The 21,156-nt window shown below is 38.6% G+C and overlaps 1 protein-coding gene across 13 annotated transcripts in view; it reads left to right on the forward strand.

Annotated features, from left to right (window-relative positions):
• DOCK7 (dedicator of cytokinesis 7) overlaps window positions 1-21,156 on the forward strand; it is a 239,067-nt gene that overhangs the window by 11,052 nt on the left and 206,859 nt on the right. For all 13 annotated transcript variants that reach the window (XM_019019154.4, XM_019019163.4, XM_055362977.1 and 10 more), the window contains exon 2: window positions 14,171-14,276. In XM_019019154.4, the coding sequence (XP_018874699.1) occupies window positions 14,171-14,276 (106 nt within the window). The remainder of the gene's footprint in view (window positions 1-14,170; window positions 14,277-21,156) is intronic.

The following is a 21,156-nucleotide window of genomic DNA, read 5'->3' on the forward strand; positions in this document are numbered from 1 at the left end:
GTCACATGTCCTTCCTTGAACCAATTACTATGTTTAGGGGTATAGGAGAGTCTGACCACTGTGGGTCACATGCCCTTCTCTATGGCTTGGGAGAAAGATGTGTTAGCCCCACCCAAATCTTACAGAATTAGTTCCTTACCAAAAAAGGGTTTCTAACCTAAAGAATGAGGATAAGAGTACTGTTCATAGCAAAACAGCTGATGTTCTTTAAAATTAGTCATTTTTTAGTGGTTTAGTCATTTATAGTGGTTCCACATCACTATAATTACTTAAATATGTGGCAGTATAGACAGCTATCCTATCTGCAATTTAAATGGAACTGGTGAAATGCAAAGAAATTCAAGGAAAACCAGTGTAACCTGATGCTAGCTAGCTGTGGCTTCCCTGTCCCTTAACTTTTTACAGTTTAGCCTAGATCTTAGTACCAACTCATAGCCCTCCCAAGGATGTCTTCCTGGTTTTTCTTTTTGACTTTTGTCATTCTCATTTTTTCCTTCTGCATCTGTATGCTTGCATCATCATGGGCTGCTCCTGGTTTGCCCTGCGACACCAGAAAACAGAACTAACTCCTTCATTCATATCAACCATTTAATAATTTTCATAATTGCTGATGTTACAGGATTGTGGTACGGAGTCTCAGGGTGCAAAATTTTCTTAGTGACTGCATTCAGCTCTCCTTTTTCTGCCATCATCATTCTTTCTCTTACAAATAAACAGTTTCTTCCACTTATCTTCGCAGAGCAGTTCCAACTATACCCAGATCCTTAGAAAAAAAAAAACCCAGCTTTATTGAGGTGTACTTTATGTATCATAAAATTCATTCATTTTAAGTGTACAATTAAATGATTTTTAGTAAATTAACAGCTGTGAAACCATCATCCACAATCTAGTTTTAGAACGTTTCCATCACCCAAAAAATTCCTTGTGCCAGTTTGCAGTCATTCCCTATTTTGACCCCAAGCCCTGGGCATAACTAATCTTTTTGTATCAATCTCTCAATTTGCCTTTTCTGAAAATTTCACATAAAAAGAATCATGCAATATGTGGCCTTTTATATCTGGTGGCTTTCATTTAGCATAATGTTTTTATGGTTCATCTGTGCATATATCAGTACTTCACTCCTTTTATGGCTGACTGATATTCCATTGTATGTAGCACATTTTGTTTATCCATTCATCAGTTGATGGACATTTAGGTTGTTTCTACCTTTTGGCTTTTGTGAATAGTGCCAATAGGAATAAAACTTTTGTTTGAAGGCTTGTTTTCAATTCTTGTGGGTATATACCTATCTAGGAGTGGAATTGCTAGGTCATAGTGTAATTTTGTGTTTAGCTTTTTGAGGATCTGCGAAACTGTTCCACAATGACTGCCATTTTACATTCCTATTAGCGATGTATGAGGGTTCTAATTTCTCCATATGCTTGCTAACACTTGTTATTGTCCTCTTTGATTATAGACATTCTGGTGAGTGTGAAGTGGTATTTCATTGTGATTTAGATTTGTGTTTTCCTAATGACTAGTGCCTTTTTTTTTCTTCTTTGAGATGGAGTCTCGCACTGTCGCCCAGGCTGGAGTACAGTGGCACGATCTTGGCTCATTGCAAGCTCCACTTCCCGGGTTCACACCATTCTCCTGCCGCAGCCTCCCGAGTAGCTGGGACTACAGGCACCCGCCACTATGCCTGGCTAATTTCTTTTTGTATTTTTACTAGAGACGGGGTTTCTCCATATTAGCCAGGATGGTCTTGATCTCCTGACCTCATGATCCGCCCCCCTCGGCCTCCCAAAGTGCTGGGATTACCGGCGTGAGGCATCGCGCCTGGCCAACTAGTGACCTTTTTTTATGTGCTTATTAGCCACTCACGTATCTGCCCTGGTAAAATACGTGTTCAGGTCTCTTACTCATTTGTATCGATTGATTGATTGAGACAGGGTCTTGCTCTGTTACCCAGGCTGTAGTTCAGTGGTGCGTTATAGCTCACTGCTGCTTTGAACTCCTGGGCTCAAGCTATCTTCCCAGCTCAACCTCCTGAGTAGCTGGGACTATAGGCCCACGCCACCACATCTGGCTAATTTTTTGTAGAGACAGACTCTATGTTGCCCAGGCTGGTCTTGAACTCCTGGGCTCAAGTGATCCTCCCCCCTCAGCCTGCCAAAGTGCTAGGATTACATGCATGCACCACCATGCCTGGCCTCTTACTCATTTTTCAGTGGGATTATTTATCTTGCTTTTGAGTTGTAGGAGTTCTTTATGTGTTCTGAGTAAAAGTCCTTCTTTAGATATATAATTTACAACTATTGTCTCCTTGTTTGGCTTGTCCTTTCATTTTTTAGGTGACGTTTGAAGCACAAAGGTTTTCAATTTTAATGAAGTCCAGTTCATCAGTTTTTTTCTTTTATGCATCAGGATTTTGGTGTTGTAGCTAAGACTTTTTGCCTAATCCATTGTCATGAATTTTTTTCTATTTTCTGCTAAAAATTTGATAGTTTTAGTTATTATATTAAGGTTTATGTTCCATTTTGCATTAGTTTTTGTGCATGGTTTGAGATAAAGGTCTAAATTTATCTTTAGTGTGTGGGTGTTCAATTGTTGCAACACTGTTGAAAAGAATACTTTTGTCCAATTGAATTGCCTTGGCACCATTGTTAAAAAAAATCAGTTGATCATAAATGTAAGAGTTCATTTCTTGATACTCAGTTCTGTTTCATTGCTCTGTGTGTCTATTCTTATACCAGTACAGTGCTGTTCTGGTTACCATTGCTTTAAAGTAAAATTTGAAATTTGTAAGTGTGGGTCCTCCAATTTTTTACTTTTTTCAAAATTGCTTTGTCTATTCTGGATTTTTTGCATTTTCATATACATTTTAGGACCAATATCGATATAAAGTATGCAAGTTTCTGCAAAGTCTTGTTGGGATTTTGATAGAGATTGCACTGAATCTGTTGATCAGTTTGGGAGAATTGCCATCTGAACAATATTGAGTCTTCCAATCCATGAAAATGGTTGGGGGGGGGTCTATTTATTTAGATCTTATTTAATTTCTCTCTTCAGCATTTTGAAGTTTTCAGTGTAAAGGTCTTGTACCTCTTTTGTTAAATTTATTTCTAAATATTTTATTATTTTTGATCTTTTGAATAGAATTAAAAAATATTTTTGGTTTGTTCATTGCTAGTATATAGAGATACAGTTGATTTTTGGATATTATACTTGTATCCTTCAACCTTGCTGAACTTGTTTAGTATTTCTAGTAGTTTTTTGTGGGTTCCTGAGAATTTTCTGTATACAGGATAATTTTTTCTGTGAGTAAAGACAGTTTTATTTCTTCCTTTCCAATCAAAATGCCTTTAATCCATCCCTCCCTACCTCCCCCCCTTCCTTGCTTCCTTCCCTTTTCCTTCCTCTCTCCCTCCTTCCCTCCCTCCCTCTTCCAGTACAAGGTTGAATAGAAGTGGTGAGAGCAGACATACTTGGCTTTCTCTTGCTCTAAAGAGAAAAGCATTCAGACTTTCACTGTTATGTATGATGTTATTTGTAGGCAGATGTTGTAAAAAAGGAAAGGTGGGGACAAGGATTTGAGAAATATTTAAGAGTTAGAATAAACACGATTTAGCAACTAATTATGTATACTTTACACCAGGATATAATTTTGTATGTTTATGGGTAAGGCAGCTCTGGGTTTATTTTTATAATGAAGTAGGGTGGAATTTAAGATAAATTTATATCCTTTTAGGAGGATTGACTTTTTGCAGTAGATACTTTTCTTTTCTCTCTGTTTTTAATTGCCAATTTCAGATCAGTGTTAATATTTACAAATGCTAAATTTTTGAATTCTTTTCTTTATGTAATTATAATGTAATATGTTCCATGAAATAGGGAGCAGTATTATCACCAGCTTTTAGTTGATGAAACTGAGATTTATATTGAAATGCTGTTGATCACAGTGATAGAGCCATCCAAGTCTCCCTAATACAGTGCTTTCTAATGTAAAAATAATTTTGAGTAATGTTATCCCCAAAATAGTGTCAAATGGGATATATGAGACACCTGACATCTTCTTTTTAATCCTTTTCCCCACCAGAAAAGGAGGTATATTTTAAATGTTAAGTGTATTATGTAGAAGGACTGTTTCTTTTTTGTTTTGTTTCACATATCAACGTGTATATGTTTTAGTTTTCTTGAGCCTTTAGTGGTTACTGGGATCCAGTCTTCTGTGTTCCTAAACATTTTAACACGGGCTAACTTACAAATGACATAAAGACAATGGCTTAGATTGGCATTTTATTTAGCCATACATGAAGGATAGGAAACAGATCATAACAATGGTGGTAGTCATTCTAGTGTTCCTATTACTATGTTAGTATATACACCAGACATTTTTACTGGATATCTTTAACTGACCTGTGAAAGGCTGGGTTTTGGAAAATAGACAAATCATTAATATAAACTATAGCAAGAATTATTTTATCTTTGGAAACCTGCTTCCATGGAAAGCTTTAGGAGCTTTATGGATCTGAATTCAAACCCTGCCTCTACCTTTCATAAACTTGGGCAAGTTACTTTATTTTTGAAATGTATCTAAAAATATCTATTTTTTAATTATAAAATAATGTTGCTGCAGAGAATTTAGAAATACAGAAAGCCCTCAAAAATCACCCATAATTCTTGATTCAGACAGAAATCTCTGCCTCATAGAACTTACATTCTAGTGATAATCTTTGGAAAAACTAGAAATAGTTTAAATGTCCACCAGTGGAGACTGGTTAAATATGTTTGTTTATCCATACCAGGGACTTTATAGCAGATAAAAAGGAGATTAGTAGTTAAGAATGAGGTCTTTATGTTCAAATCTTAGCTCTATTCCTTATCAGTTATGCGAAACTCTTGAAATTTCAATATTTGAATAGAGTACCTACTTCATAGGGTTTTCTAAAGATTGAGGTATAACAAAAGTAACACTTTGCACAGTATGTGACACGTTGTAAGTGCCTGACAAATATTGCTAGTTTTATTAGTTTTATGTGCCAATATGGAAAGATTTCTAATATATATTGTATAATGTAAGGTATCAAGAAATGATTATTGTATGATGTCATGTGTGGACATTAAAAAATAAGGATTTCTTATATATATAATGATAGATACACATCTATTTCTTGAAGGATACCAAGAAAATATTAACTAGTTACATCTGGGGAATAAGACTGGGGATTGGAGATTGGAGATGGCAGAGAGATGGACCTTTTATTTTCACCTCTTTGTGAAGTTTGAAATTTTTTCTTCCTAAGTTTGCATTTTGTAATGCCATTTATTTATTTAAAAGATTTCTTGTATCAGGTTTTTTCTTTTTTGTCTTCATTTTGGAAAATCTTATTTCCTCTGCTTCTCATAGTAACTTTATGTAATAGTAGGGCTTGAAAGTAATTCTGTAACCAGCCCTTTGCAGATATGCTAAAGACACATTAGAGACTATTTTGAGATAAGCAAACAAATTATATATCCTGTTAAAAAAATTGTTTTTAAAAAAGTTTCATACAGAATAGGAGAGTATTGTGTTTTGGTAGTAGTTTTTTTACTTTACCAGATTACAAAGATGATAATAATGATCTCAACTAGACTGAGACTATTTTTCCCCTGCAAATATTTTTCTGTTTGACAATAATAGATAAGAAGGCATACTTTTTTCTTCCCTTTTAATCAGTTAGAAACCAACATCACTTATGAATTGGTTTACTCTAAAAGGTGTTTTGAAAGTACTAGGTAGTCTCTAAGTTCATTCTTATTCAGTATCTCTCTTTTTTCCTCTCTCTAAATTCTTATATCTGTTTCTCCATTTCTCTCTCTCTCCCCATTGTCTTAGACTTTGAGGATATAACGATTAATAAGATATGGTCCCTGCCGTGAAGGAGCTCTCGTAAGTTGTTCCATTCAAGCATTCTTACTCAATTACTTTTCTGGCGAAGGAATTATGAATTTTTCTTTTCTATTCCTGTGTTTTTCACTTTAGCTCTGTAAACACTGGGTAAGCACTTTGTATGTGCTGGGCACTCTGCTAGAGATAATGTGTCTGGAATTGGTGGGTTCTTGGTCTCACTGACTTCAAGAATGAAGCCGCGGACCCTTGCGGTGAGTGTTACAGCTCTTAAGGTGGCGCGTCTGGAGTCTGTCCCTTCTGATGTTCAGATGTGTTCGGAGTTTCTTCCTTCTGGTGGGTTCGTGGTCTCTCTGGCTCAGGAGTGAAGCTGCAGACCTTCGCGGTGAGTGTTACAGCTCTTAAGGCAGTGCATCTGGAGTTGTTCGTTCCTCCCGGTGGGCTCGTGGTCTCGCTGGGCTCAGGAGTGAAGCTGCAGATCTTCGCGGGGAGTGTTACAGCTCATAAAAGCAGCGTGGACCCAAAGAGTGAGCAGTAGCAAGATTTATTGCAAAGAGCGAAAGAACAAAGCTTCCACAGTGTGGAAGGGGACCCAAGCGGGTTGCCAATGCTGGCTCGGGCAGCCTGCTTTTATTCTCTTATCTGGCCCCACCCACATCCTGCTGATTGGTAGAGTTGAGTGGCCTGTTTTGTCAGGGCGCTGATTGGTGCATTTACAATCCCTGAGCTAGATACAAAGGTTCTCCACGTCCCCATCAGATTAGTTAGATACAGAGTTTCCACACACAGGTTCTCCAAGGCCCCACCAGAGCAGCTAGATACAGAGTGTCGATTGGTGCACTCACAAACCTTGAGCTAAACACAGGGTGCTGATTGGTGTGTTTACAAACCTTGAGCTAGATACAGAGTGCCGATTGGTGTATTTATAATCCTTGAGCTAGACATAAAGGTTCTCCACGTCCTCACCAGAGCAGCTAGATACAGAGTGTCGATTGGTGCACTCACAAACCTTGAGCTAAACACAGGGTGCTGATTGGTGTATTTACAATCCCTGAGCTAGATATAAAGACTCTCCACGTCCCCACCAGACTCAGGAGCCCAGCTGGCTTCACCTAGTGGATCCCGCACCAGGGCTGCAGGTGGAGCTGCCTGCCAGTCCTGCGCCGTGCGCTTGCATTCCTCAGCCCTTGGGTGGTCGATGGGATTGGGCACCGTGGAGCAGGGGGTGGCGCTCGTTGGGGAGGCTCGGGCGGCAAAGGAGCCCACGGAGGGGGTGGGAGGCTCAGGCATGGCGGGCTGCAGGTCCCGAGCCCTGCCCCGTGGGAAGGCAGCCAAGGCCCGGCGAGAAATCGAGCGCAGCGCCGGTGGGCCGGCACTGCTGGGGGACCCAGTACACCTTCCGCAGCCACTGGCCCGGGTGCTAGGTCCCCCATTGCCCGGGGCCAGCAGGGCTGGGTGGCTGCTCCGAGTGCGGGACCCACCAAGCCCACGCCCACCCGGAACTCCAGCTGGCCCGCAAGTGCCGCACACAGCCCCGGTTCCCGCTCGTGTCTCTCCCTCCACACCTCCCTGCAAGCTGAGGGAGTGGGCTCTGGCCTTGGCCAGCCCAGAAAGGGGCTCCCACAGTGCAGTGGGGGACTGAAGGGCTCCTCAAATGCCACAAAAGTGGGAGCCCAGGCAGGGGAGGTGCCGAGAGCAAGCGAGGGCTCTGAGGACTGCCAGCACGCTGTCACCTCTCAATAAGATGAAGTTTTGACTTTTAATTGCTTAATTCCTTGTAAGGAGATAGGTAAACAGATTTCAAAACAATTTGATAGGTGCTGTGACTTTGGTATTGCTTGGTTATCACAATGAGATAGAAAAATGCCACTAGAGTTTGAAAACATGTAATTTCTTGAATGGCAGAAATGAACCTGTTTTGGGACATTTATACCAAGTAAGAGACAACATAGAGTACCCCAATCAGACGTGAAGTTTTCTTGTCTATTCCTCAAGGAGGTTGCAAAGGTGCTTCTGAAGTAGTGTGTCAGACCCGGAAAGCCAAATTCTTGATACTTCACTGTACTCTTTTCCCCCCACCATACTTTTATACTTATGGGTTGCATAACTACTGTTCCATAGAAACCTTTTCAACTTACATGCTTCTATCAAAGAGAGTGCTTACAAACATTGGGCTTTCCCACTACTGAAATCAAACTCAATTAGCAAGGCAATGTTCTTATTCAACAAGAGAAAGCAGTCAGTGGCTAGTCTGCTGCCTGTCTGAATTTGTCTCCTGGAAGCTCCTTTTCCTTGAATGTATGCAGATAAGCACAGGGTGCTTTGAAAGTATAGGGAGGAGTGTCCAAACAGATTTAGACACTCAATTGTATGGAACAGAAAGAATCAGGCAGGGCTTTATGGAGGATGTGATATACATACCTCTTGAAGTTTATTTGCCCCATCTTACTTCATATTTGATTTGTTCGTTTCCCCACTAAGGCAGAATAATAATAACTGAAGCCTTTTTTTTTTTTTTTTTTTTTGAGGCAAGGTCTCACTTTATTGCCCAGGCTGGAGTGCAGTGGTACAATTAAGGCTTACTGTAGCCTTGACCTCTTGGGCTCAAGCTGTCCTCCTGCTTCAGCCTCCCAAGTAGCTAGTCCTCCCACCTCAGCCTCCTAAGTAGCTAGGACTACAGGTAGACACTATTGACTCCTGGCTAATTTTTTGTATTTTTAGTAGAGACAGGGTTTTGCCATGTTGCCCAGGCTGGTCTCAAATTCCTGGGCTCAAGCGATCCTCCTGCCTGGACCTCCCAAAGTGCTGGAATTACAGGCATGGGCCAACTGAAGACTTTTAAGCTAAATTACAAATATCATTTGCATCTCTAAAATATTAATACAAGGACATTTTACTATATGCTGCTTTCCACACAGTAAAAACATTTTAAAAAAACCCTAATGACTCTTATGTATTACCTTGCCCATGTTCAAATTTCTCATCCCCCAAAATATATTTTACAGCTGGTTTGTTCAAATCAGGATCCAGTAGTAACCATATGTTGCATTTGGTTATATCTCATAAATCTGTTTTTCCACCCTCTTAAATAGACTTTGCCTTTTAGTCTTAAGTCTTTTTTACACTAAAACTTAGTCCACTGCCTTTACTTGTTAATTTATCCACCACATTGACCCATAAGAGATTTTGGCACATAGCATGACCTGCCTTCTAGTTTTTGTTTGATGGCTTCCTCGCAATAGTATTATACTGTTCTCTGTATTTCCCGTAAACTGGAAGTTAGATGTAAAGGTTTGATTCAATTCAGGTTAAACATTTTTTGGCACAAATACTTACTAGGTGGTACAATGTTGTTTTTCTTTAGTCTGTTGTTTTCTTTCTATTTATTTATTTATTTATTTTATTTTATTTTTTTGAGACAGAGTCTCGCTCTGTTGCCCAGGCTGGAGTATAGTGGCATGATCTCGGCTCACTGCAACCTCCAGCTCCCTGGTTCAAGCAATTCCCCTGCCTCAGCCTCCCAAGTAGCTGGGATTACAGGTGCCTGCCACCATGTCTGGCTAATTTTTTTGTATTTTTCGTAGAGACGGGGTTTCACCATGTTGGCCAGACTGGTCGCGAACTCCTGACCTCAGGCAGTTCACCTGCCTCAGCCTCCCAAAGTGCTGGGATTACAGGCGTGAGCCACTGCGCCCGGCCTATTTATTTATTTATTTTTGAAATGGAGTCTTGCTGTGTCACCCAGGCTGGAGTGCAGTCACGTGATCTAGGCTCACTGCAACCTCTCCACCTCCCAGGTTCAAGCTATTCTCCTGCCTCAGCCTCCCAAGTAGCTGGGACTGCAGGCACGCACCACCATGCCCAGCTAATTTTTGTATTTTTGGTAGAGATGGGGTTTCACTTGTTTTCTTTATTGTTAATTCCAACTCAGTTCTAACACTCTGATACAACCCATCATTCATCAGTTTTGAACTTAGATAGTTACACTACTGCAGTGTCAGCTGCTCTCTTCCTTTTCTTTTGGGGATTTTTAGCTAGTCCTTTTTTTCTTTGTCCCTGATTTATCCTTTACCCTTCATTTCTTCCCTGACTTCTATCTCAGATACAAATAATGCCAGTTCCAAGATACCTTATTATTTAACATAGTACATTCCAGCTATTTTTTTTTGTGACTTTATAGGAGCAGCTCAACTAAACTTTCTTATGACTTTAGTATGAACTCTCCTTATTCATCTTTTCTCAGGCTTTACTTCTGGTCCCATGAAGAATGACTAGAGAGAGGCAGGCGCCTTATCACCCCTTGGTTCATTCTGGAAATCATGGCTAGATAGGGTGTCTGAAAGTAGGAGTGGGTTAGAAGAAAGATTAAATGCAACATAATTTTCTCTCGGAATGTGAGTCTTTTGCTAGTTGTTTCCAACATCGTATAATGAATGGCCTGAGCGGATGCTTTCTTTTGTGAAAACTGTAATGTGTGTTGACATACGTAGCTTGTAGGAATGGAGAGAGTGGATAAAGAGATAAATAGGTCAAATACTGGATCATGTTTTCTTGGGAGGGATAGAAGATTTTTTCACATTATAATATAGGGGCATAAGTAACTACAGAATTTTTGACCTTTTCTACTTTGCAGTTAATATTAATGGTTCATTAGAAGGAAAAAAGACTACCTTGTTTTTCTTTCTGAGCTATCACTAGGAGTAAGAAAAAATCTGATTGGAAAAAGTAACCTCTGATAAAGGATTTTAACTGGTATCAGGGCTTATAGTTATTCATTAACATTTCTTTCTTGCATACTTTGGATCATGATATGGTTAAGAGATAGAGTTTTTTTATTTGGGAAGATTCCTTCACCACCATTTTATGAAATCTTTGCAGAAGGTCCCAGTTGTAAATACATCCCTTGTCTGGGTTGCACATATTTTTATGGCTACTATAGCTCTGTTTGGAAATGGTTCTTGTTGCATTATCACAGCTTATTTTCAAATTAATAGATTTTCTTTTTTGGGGGGAAATTAATGTCATGTAGAAAGATTTGTAATATGAGGATTATCGTTTTTATGTCTGTTATTAAACAAAAGATTGCCTCTTTTTGAAGTAACTATGTTTCATTATTTTAAATTTCACATTTTAACATCTGAAATCTTCAATTAACTGATGGTATGGTGGTTAATTGGCAAAGTTTTTATTTATTAGCTGTACATGGAGTAATATCACTTCTTAACAATTAGTGATTTTTTAAATTTTTATTTATTTATTTTTGTGACAGAGTCTCACTCTGTCGCCCAGGCTGGAATGCAGTGGTGCAATCTCAGCTCACTGCAAGCTCTGCCTCCTGGGTTCTCACCATTCTCCTGCATCAGCCTCCCGAGTAGCTGGGACTACAGGTGCCCACCACCACGCCTGGCTAATTTTTTTGTATTTTTAGTAGAGACGGGGTTTCACCATGTTAGCCAGGATGGTTCTGATCTCATGACCTTGTGATCCGCCCGCCTCGGCTTCCTAAAGTGCTGGGTTTACTGGTGTGAGCCACCGTGCCCGGCCAGTGATATCTTGAATTTGATGAAATACAGCAGTTTACTATTCAGTTTACTCATGATTTAGCCCCAGAAACACTGAGCTAGTGCTGAGATTGGCAGAGTGAGGTGAGTAGCAATGAGGGAGGTAGAAAGTTTATTTTGTGTCTTTTTTTTTTTTTTTTTTTTTTGAGATGGAGTCTCACTCTGTCACCAGGCTGGAGTGCAGTGGCGCAATCTCGGCTCGAGGTGATCTCGGCTCACTGCAACCTCCGTGGATTCAAGCGATTCTCCTGCTTCAGCCTCCCAAGTAGCTGGGACTACAGCCAAGGCACCACCACGCCTGGCTAATTTTTGTATTTTTAGTAGAGGCGGGGTTTCACCATGTTGGCCAGGATGGTCCCGATTTCTTGACCTCGTGATCTGCTGGCCTCGGCCTCCTAAAGTGCTGGGATTACAGGCGCGAGCCACTGCACCTGGCCTGTTTTGTGTCTTTTTAAAGGCTTTTACATAGTCTCATCTCAGCTTCGATGAGAGGATCAGGATATGTAAGGACTTCAAGCTAAACATTATAATGAATACTCACATTATATAGGCTTCATTAAAATCCCTAATGAGGCTAGGCACGGTGGCTCGTGCCTGTAATCCCAGCACTTTGGGAGACCAAGGTGGGTGGATCACCTGAGGTCAGGAGTTCGAGACCAGCCTGGTCAACATGGCGAAGCCCCATCTCTACTAAAAATACAAAAAAATTAGCTAGGCGTGGTGGTGCACGCCTGTAATTCCAGCCACTTGGGAGGCTGAGGCAGGAGAATCGCTTGAACCTGGAAGGCAGAGGTTTTGGTGAGCCGAGATCGCGCCACTGCACTCCAGCATGGGCAACAGTGAGACTCTGTTTCAAATAAATAAATAAAAGCCCTAATGGAGTCCTAAACTGAAGCGAATGTTCCTGTCTTTTCAGACAAAGGATTACATAATTCGCCCTTTGCCCTCTCCTGAATCTGTTCTCCCTCTCAAAGATTTCATTCTCTCTCCAGATTTCAGCTCTAACCTCTAATTGTTTTCTTGGTGCTTTGGTGCTGTTGTCTTCCTCCCTTGTCATTAACTTTTTTTTTTTTTTTTTTAAACTAGTAGACTTTTTTGGGAGGGGGCAGTTTTGGGTTTACAGAAAAATGAATGGAAAGTATGGAAAGTTCTTATACATCCTCTCTTCTCTCCCAAATTTCTCCAGTTAGCATCTTGCATTAGTGTGGTACATTTGTTATAATTGATGAGCCAATATTGATGTACATTGTTATTAACTAAATAGTTTCATTGTCCGAAACATCCCATGTAGGAGTTTTTTTGTCATGCTGCTAATAAAGATATATCCGAGACTGTGTAATTCATAAAGGAAAGTGGTTTAATGGACTCGTAGTTCCACATGGCTGGGGAGGCCTCACAATCATGGCAGAAGACGAAGGAGGAGCAGAGGGACATCTTACATGGTGGCTGGCAAGAGAGAATGAGAGCCAAGCAAAAGGGGAAACCCCTTATAAAACCATCAGATCTCATGAGACTTCTTCACTACCACGAGAACAGTATGGGGGAAACTGCCCCCATGATTCAGTTTTCTCTCACAGGGTCCCTCCCACAACACATGGGAATTATGGGAGCTATAATTCAAGATGAGATTTGGGTGGGGACACAGTTAAACCATATCACCCTATTTCTACTTATTCATTCTTCCTTTCTTGTCCCCACTCTAGCCCCTGACAACCACTGGTCTTTTTACTGTCTTCCATAGTTTTGCCTTCTTCAGAATAAAATATAGTTGGAATCATACAGATTGGCTTCTTTCACTTAGCAATATTCTTTTAAGGTTCCTCTATGTCTTTCATGGCTTGATAACTCATTTCTTTTTATCATTGAATAATACTTCATTGTATAGATGTAACACAGTTTGTTTATCCAGTTACCCATTGAAGGATAGCTTGATGCTTCTAAAGTTTGGCAATTATGAATAGGAAGTTAGCCTTTTAAAACACAAATATATAAAGTACCTCAAGTCACCTACTTGAAAAAGGTTGAGCTAATTCAGTATCTTAAGCCCTAAAGAATGATAACTCTTATTTTTGTGTAAACATTTCCAATTGTGTAGTTGGCTCATAACAGTGCTCAGTAAAAGTGTGTGAAATGATTGAATATGAAAGAAGGAAGGAGGAATTGAAGAGAAGAAGTAGGAGAAGATTATATCTTAAATCTGGATACTTTTAGGAAAATGAGATTATCTTGAAACTCAGCTGGAAACTCTAATGGGGACCAAGATGGTCAGGGCTCTGAATTAAATCATTAGCTTGAAAACACTCTAGAGTTTTTTATTCCTAATTCTTATACTTTAAAGTATATATATTTTAATTTAATATACATTTTAAGTATATACTTTAAAGTATATACATTTTAATATACACATCTTTTTATAGCTCCCAACTATAGAGCCAGCTCTATAGTTGCAGCTCTATTGTAGGCCAAAGTGTGTTCCCTAAAATGCCATATAAGAAAAAACCTCATGTAGGTTGTCTGTCAGTCTTGTACCCTACATCAACATAAGACGTTGTAATGTAATTATAAACTAGAAAAGTATTTCCTAAAATATTTTATGAATTTCTAGCCTTATTGTTATGCTGAGATTTTGTTTTTCTTTGAATGAATCTTTAATGTATTTAGCTTCCCTCCATTTTAAACTAGTTTAGCTTTTTTTTTTTTTTTTTCAGTAATGCGTATGTTTTTGCTTTCTTCATTGTAGAACGGTGGCAGCCGAAGTTAGGAAGCAGATCTCCGGACAGTATAGTGGTTCTCCCCAACTGCTCAAAAACCTTAATATTGTTGGCAATATATCCCATCACACCACAGTAAGTAACGTATTCAAAATATAGTCTGTTATTGGTGTATGATTGACTAGGCCATGAAAAAATAGTGGAAAGATAAGAGCTAATTGGTTTCCGTCATTAGTCTCATAACCTTACTTGTTACCTCATTTTGTTGAAATCTGAGTTGGGAGAGGATGTTGGGGGTGTTATAGAATTGCTAGTTTCCTAGCCAACTCTGAAACTTTATAGTCAGGATTTAATCAATCCTGGAATTTTACATTTAGAACTTTTTTTTCTTCTTTTTTTGAGACCGAGTCTCACTCTGTCGCCCAGGCTGGAGTGCGGTGGCGCGTTCTCAGCTCACTGCAACTTCCACCTCCTGGGTTCCAGCGATTCTCTTGCCTTAGCCTCCCGAGTAGCTGGGACTACAGGCATGTGCCACCACGCCCAGCTAATTTTTGTATTTTTAGTAGAGACGAGGTTTTTACCATATTGGCCAGGCTGGTCTTGAACTCCTGACCTTGTGATCCACCTTCCTCGGCCTCCCAAATTGCTGGGATTACAGGTGTGAGCCACCGCGTCCGGCCCTAGAACTTTTAAAGACTGAAGGTGATTCATTATGTGAAAATTTAGGAATCTATTCTAGAAACAAGCACCGAAGTAAATTATTTGGGTTTGTAGTATTATCTGTCCCCTTTAAGATAAATGAATTTATATTCATTGAATTATTACTGTAAGCCCAGTACTGTGTCAGAGACATAAATGTTCTCTTATTAAAGAAGCTGGCATGAGGAAATTCAGTTCTGATAAAAACTAATATTTATTATATTAGAAATATGAATTAAAAACATACCTCTATTTGTCTTAAAATTAGAGGTCATTTTTACAAAATGCTGTGGGAAACTGAAAAAAGCAAATAAGCATGATAGAGTGGAGTTATATATTAGCATTTTCCATTTAGCTGTGAAAGGGTACGTGTTATTGAACTGGGAAATAACAGTTTGATCGACTTATAATGATATAATGTTTGTGTTACTAAAATTTGAAAACACGAAGTTTACTTTTAATTACAGTAACATGCTAATTGCAGAAATTTTAGAATATATGGATTTTTGGCTGATTTCAATGTACATGGAGATAATCCTTCCAAAATGCTCTTGGTGTCTTGAACGCCTCTCTTCCAGTGATATTATTTTGCATCCTGAATTACACCTTAACTACTCAAAATTTCTATAATCAGACCTTAGATTTTTGTCATTATGAATAACTATAACCCATATGTAATCTTAGTTTTACACTTCCCACTCTCTGATCACCACCTCTTATCTTTATGGCCTTCTTGTTCTGGTACCCTGACTCCAATTGTCCTTCCACATCACTAGGACCTAGAATCCATGAACCCATTGAATTAGTCATAGGTAGCGACTTCCCAGGTTTTGTCATTATTTTCACTGAGTATTTATTTGTGACATTTTAAATTCTGAGCTGTATACTGCCCTAGAAATAATATCTGGGCAAAAAACGCTGAATTAGAAAAAAAATTGAATTTAAAAAAATATTTATATATGTATAATATATACTTACATGCTATATTTGTATATATAATAGATATAGTGGTAAAATATACATAACATAAAATTTACCATTCTAACCAGTTTTATTTATACAATTCACTGGCATTAAGTACATTTACAGTATTGTGCAACCATCACCACTATTTATCTCCAGAACTTTTTCATTATCCCAAACTGAAACCCTGTACCCATTAAACAATAACTTCCCATTTTCCCCAATTCCCAACTCCTGATAATATATTCTCTTTCCTGCCTTTATGAATTTGCCTCTTCTGTGTACCTGATGTAAGTGGAATCATACAGTATTTGTCCTTTTGTGTCTAGCTTATTTTACTTAGCAGAATGTTTTAAAGGTTTATTCAGGTTGTGGCCTGTATCTTTTTTTTTTTTTTTTTTCAGACAGGTTCTTGCTTTATCATCGAGGCTGAGTACCATGGTACCATCATAGCTCACTATAGCCTTGACCTTCCAGGCTCAAGTGATCCTCCCATATCAGCCTCCTGAGTAGTTGGGACTACATGCACATGCCATCATGCCTGGCTAATTTTTGTATTTTTTATAGAGACAGGGTCTCACTATGTTGCCTAGGCTGGTGTTGAACTCCTGGGTTCAAGTGATCCTCTTTAGCCTCCCAAAGGGTTGGGATTACAGATGTGAGCCACCATGCCTGGCTGATTTAATTCATTTTTAAGGCTGAATAGTACTCCACTATATGTATATGCCACATTTTGTTTATTTATTAATTTTGATGGACATTGGGGTTGTTTGCAAACTTTTGGCTATTGTGAATAATGCTGCTATGAACATGAGAGTACAATTAGCTTTTTGATTTACTGTTTTCAGTTCTTTTGGGTATATACCTGGAACTGGAATTGCTAGATCATAGAGTAATTCTGTGTTTATTGTATGCTTTTTGAGGAGCCACCAATCTGTTTTTCTTAGCAACTGTATCATTTTACATTTCCACTGTCAATGCACAAGGGTTCAAATTTCTCCATATTGTTGTCCACACTTGTTATTAACTATTTTAAAAATAATAGCCATTCTAATGGGTACCAAGTGGTATCTCACTTATATTTTTGGTTTACATTTCCCTATCTGCAAATTTTATGTTGTATTTTCATTTAGTTCAATGTATTTTTTCATTTCATTTTTCAGACTTTTGTAACTCATGGATTATTTAGAAGTATGTTTAATTTCTAAGTGTTTGAAGATTTTCCTATTATCTTTCTGTTGCCACTTTCTAGTTTGATTCTACTATAGTCAGAGAACACATTCTGTCTGATTTCAGTTCTTTTAAATTTGTTGAAGTTTGTTTTATGGGTCAGAGTATGGTCTGTCTTGGTGTATACTTTTGGGACCTTTGTAAAGAATGTATATTCTGTTGTCATCGGGTGGAGTGTTCTATAAATGTCGGTTAGATCTATTGGTTGATGGTGCTTTTGAATTATACTATATCCTTGTTGATTTTCTAGAATCTGCAGAAAAGAGATCTCTTGAATTCTGCAAGTATAATTGTGATATGTCTTATTTCTTCTTTCAGTTCAATCAGTTTTTGCTGCACCTACTTTATAGCTCTGTTATTTAGTACATACACAGAGTATAACTCTATTATTTAGTACATACACATTTAAGATTGCTATGTCCTCTTGGATCATTCCTTTTATAATGAAGGTAATGTCCCTCTCTATTTGATACAGTTCTTTGCTCTGAAGTCTGTGTTTTCCATTATTAACTTAGCCACTCTGGCTTTCTTTTGAATAATTGTCGCCTGGTAGATCTTTTTCCATACTTCTATTTTCAACCTACCTATGTTGTGTTATTTGAAGTGAGTTATTTGTAGATACCACATTGTTAGGTCATATTTTAAAGTCCCTTCTGCTAATCTCTTACTGTTTACATTTACATTTATAATACAATGTATAAATTTGTAATTTAATGTTGTTACTCTGTTAGGGTTTAAATCTACCATTTTATTTTTTGTTTATTCTCTATTTTTCATCTCTCTGTTTTCTTTTTTCTACTTCTCTGGGGTTACCTAAACATTTTTTAGAATTCCATTTTGATTTATAGTGTTGTGGAGAGTATCTCTTTGTATAGCTTTTTTAGTGGCTGCACAAGGTATTGTGTTATATCCATGACTTATCACAGTATTGGTGTTGATATATTACCAGTTTGAGTAAAGTGTAGAAACCTTACCTATTTTTACATCCCTTTACCCTCTCCTGTATATAATTGTCTTAAACATTTTTCTATAAACACTTAGAATCATACTGGACAATTTAGAAAAGTCAAGAGGAAAAGGAAAGTCTATTGTATTTACCTATATTTTTTGCTCGTGCTGTTTGTTTTTCCTTCTTAATATTTCCAGATACCTTTTATTATATTTCCAGATACCTTTTATTATTTCGTTTTGGTTTAAGGAATTTCTTTTAGCCATTCTTTTAGAATAGATCTGCTGGTGACAGAGTCTCTTAGTTTTATTTTATTGGAGTATGTCTTGATTTCCCCTTCATTTTTTTTTTTTTTTTCTCTTTTGAGACAGGGGTCTCACTCTGTCACCCAGGGTGGAGTGTAGTGGTGCAATCTCAGCTTACTGCAACCTCTGCCTCCCAGGCTCAAGTAATTCTCCCACCTCAGCCATCGGAGTAGCTGGGACCATAGGTGCATGCCACCATGCCTGGCTAATTTTTTGTAAATTTTTGGTATAGTTGAAGTTTTGCCATGTTTCCCAGGCTGGCCTTGAACTCCTGAGCTCAGTCGATCTACCTGCCTTGGCCTCCCAAAGTGCTGGGATTACAGCCATGAGCTACTGCGCCCGGCCTTCCCCTTCATTCTTCAAGGATATTTGCAGGATCTAAAATTCCAGGTGGTCAGTTATTTTCTTTCAGCACTTGAAAAATGTTGTGCCACTTTCTTTTGACTGCCATGATTTTTTATGAGAAATCTAGGTTGAATTTTTTCCTCCTAGAGGTAATGTGTCATTTTCTCCTCACTGCTTTCAAGATTTTGTTTTATTTTGTTTTATTTTGGAGACTGAGTCTCGCTCTGTCCCCCAGACTGGAGTGCAGTGGTGCAATCTTGGCTCACTGCAACCTCTGCCTCCTGGAGGCAGATTCAAGCGATTCTCATGCCGCAGCCTCCCGAGTAGCTGGGATTATAGGTGCCTGCCACCACGCCTGGCTAATTTTTATATTTTTAGTAGAGACAGGGTTTTGCCATGTTCGCCAGGCTGGTCTCGAACTCCTAACCTCAGGTGATCTGCCTGCCTCTGCCTCCCAAAGTGCTAGGATTACAGGTGTGAGCCACTGCACCTGGCCTTTCTTTTTTCTTTTCTTTCTTTTTTTTTTTTTCTTTGTCTACATTTGGTTGCTGTGTCATGGTACATATTTCTTTGGGTTTTTCCTGTTTAAGGTTTGCTTAGCTTCTTGAGTCTGTAGGCTTATATCTTTTTATGAAATTTAGAAGTTTTCAGCCATTGTTTTTTCAGATATATTTCAGCCCTGCCTTCTTTTTTCTCACTTTCTAGGACTCTGGTGATGCCAGTATTTGATATTTTAGTGTAGTTTGTCCCTGAAGATGCTTTTTATTTTTGTTTTTGTTTTGTTTTGATTTTTCACTCTGTTTTTCTTTTAATGCTGTTCAGATTGGATAATTTCTGTTTTTCTTTCTTCAAGGTAGCTGATTTTTACCTCCTCTGTCCCCTCTTTTCTACTATTGAATTTGTCTGTTGAATTTTCAGTTCTAAAATTTCCATTTAGTTCTTTATATCTTCTGTTTCTTTGCCGAGACTTTGTTTCTTTACAGAGAGTTTCTGGTTTTTCATTTATTTTAAGAGTGTTTACAATTGCTGTTGAATTATTTTCCTGATGTTTGCCTTGAAATCTTTGTCATATAATGCTAAGATCACTTATCTTGGTATTAACATCTACAAGTTGTCTTTTTAATTAGAGTTAAGATTTTCCTCGTTCTTAGTATGATGAGAGTTTTTTTATTGGAACTTGGACCTTTTGGGTCTTATGTTGTTAATTTCTAGGTCTTATTTAAACATATTTTAGCTGGTTTTCTTTGATATTGCTCTAGTTATAGGTGGATGCTATCTTGTTTTGGCCAGACGGAGTAGAAGTTCAGATTTCTTATTTGTCTTCTTTTGGTATACAAGGAGGGGAAGGACTCCTTGTTACTTACTGTTGAGCAGGAGGGAGGGTTCCCACTTCTACTGGACCACAGCCCACACTATTTAGCTGGGAAGGGTAGTAGTGCTCCTTACTGTTCCTCACATGGCCACCACTGACACCCAAGGGTGTATGACCTTGTTACACTAGGCATTGGTGAACGTACTTACTCTCCACTGGACCTTCTCTGACAGTTCCCAAGTGATAAAGGAAAGAGGAGCCATGTTGCTGCTTCATAGGAGTTGATGTCCAGATTCCCTTAGTGGTCTCTACTGAGACTTTGGGAGTAAGAGATTCATTATTGCTCGGTAGATAGGAAAATCCCAACACCCTACTTGTGCTTCTCTGATACTACCCTGGTGGGGAGAGTTGGGATGCCTTGTTACAGCTTTGTGAGGGAAGAAATCTAGCTCCCCCCTTGGCCTTTGTGCAGTTATAGTCTAAATGTTTGTTTTGTCAGGCTGCTGCTTTTTTGATCTTTTGGCTGGGGAAAATAGGCTCCCCACCCCCCGGCCCTCCCACCCCTAGGGCTTCTTGGTGTATTCTGGGTTGTGGGCTTTTCTGGTTCTAAGTCTGGAATGTATAAGGCAAAAAGAAATTTTGAAGTAACTCACTGTCATGCCATTGCCTGGGTTCTGATGTCCCTGCCCGCCAGCCTTTTTCTCTATACCTTTCAGAGTCATCTTAGGTTTGTTTTCTATGTAATATCTAGGCTGTTGTACTTATTGGAAAGAATAGAGAAAAGTACTTCTACTTCATCTTTCCAGAAGGGAAAGTACCCCCTAGTGACTTTTGATGTTTGAGCACTTTTTTATGTGCTTTATTTTTTCCCATTTATTTGAGGGTTTGTCTTTTTAAAAAATTATTGAGATACAGGACTTCTTCATATATTCTAAGTACTAGTCCTTTATCAAATGTTTTGTAAATACTTTCTCTTAGTGTGGCTTGTTCATCATTTTCTTAACAGTGTCTTTTAAGGAATCAAATTTTTCTTTTATGATTATTTTTTCATGTGTAAGAAAACTTGGCCTACTCCCAAATTGTAAGGACATTTTGCTGTGTTTTCTTCAAATAGCTTTATAGTTTTAAGCATGTATGTTTGTGTCTGTGATCCATCTCAGTTTAATTTTTGTATATGTTGTGATACAAAGATTGGGGTTCATTTTTTAAATG

This window comes from Gorilla gorilla, chromosome 1, assembly GCF_029281585.2.
Source record: "Gorilla gorilla gorilla isolate KB3781 chromosome 1, NHGRI_mGorGor1-v2.1_pri, whole genome shotgun sequence".
Classification (NCBI taxonomy): domain Eukaryota; kingdom Metazoa; phylum Chordata; class Mammalia; order Primates; family Hominidae; genus Gorilla; species Gorilla gorilla.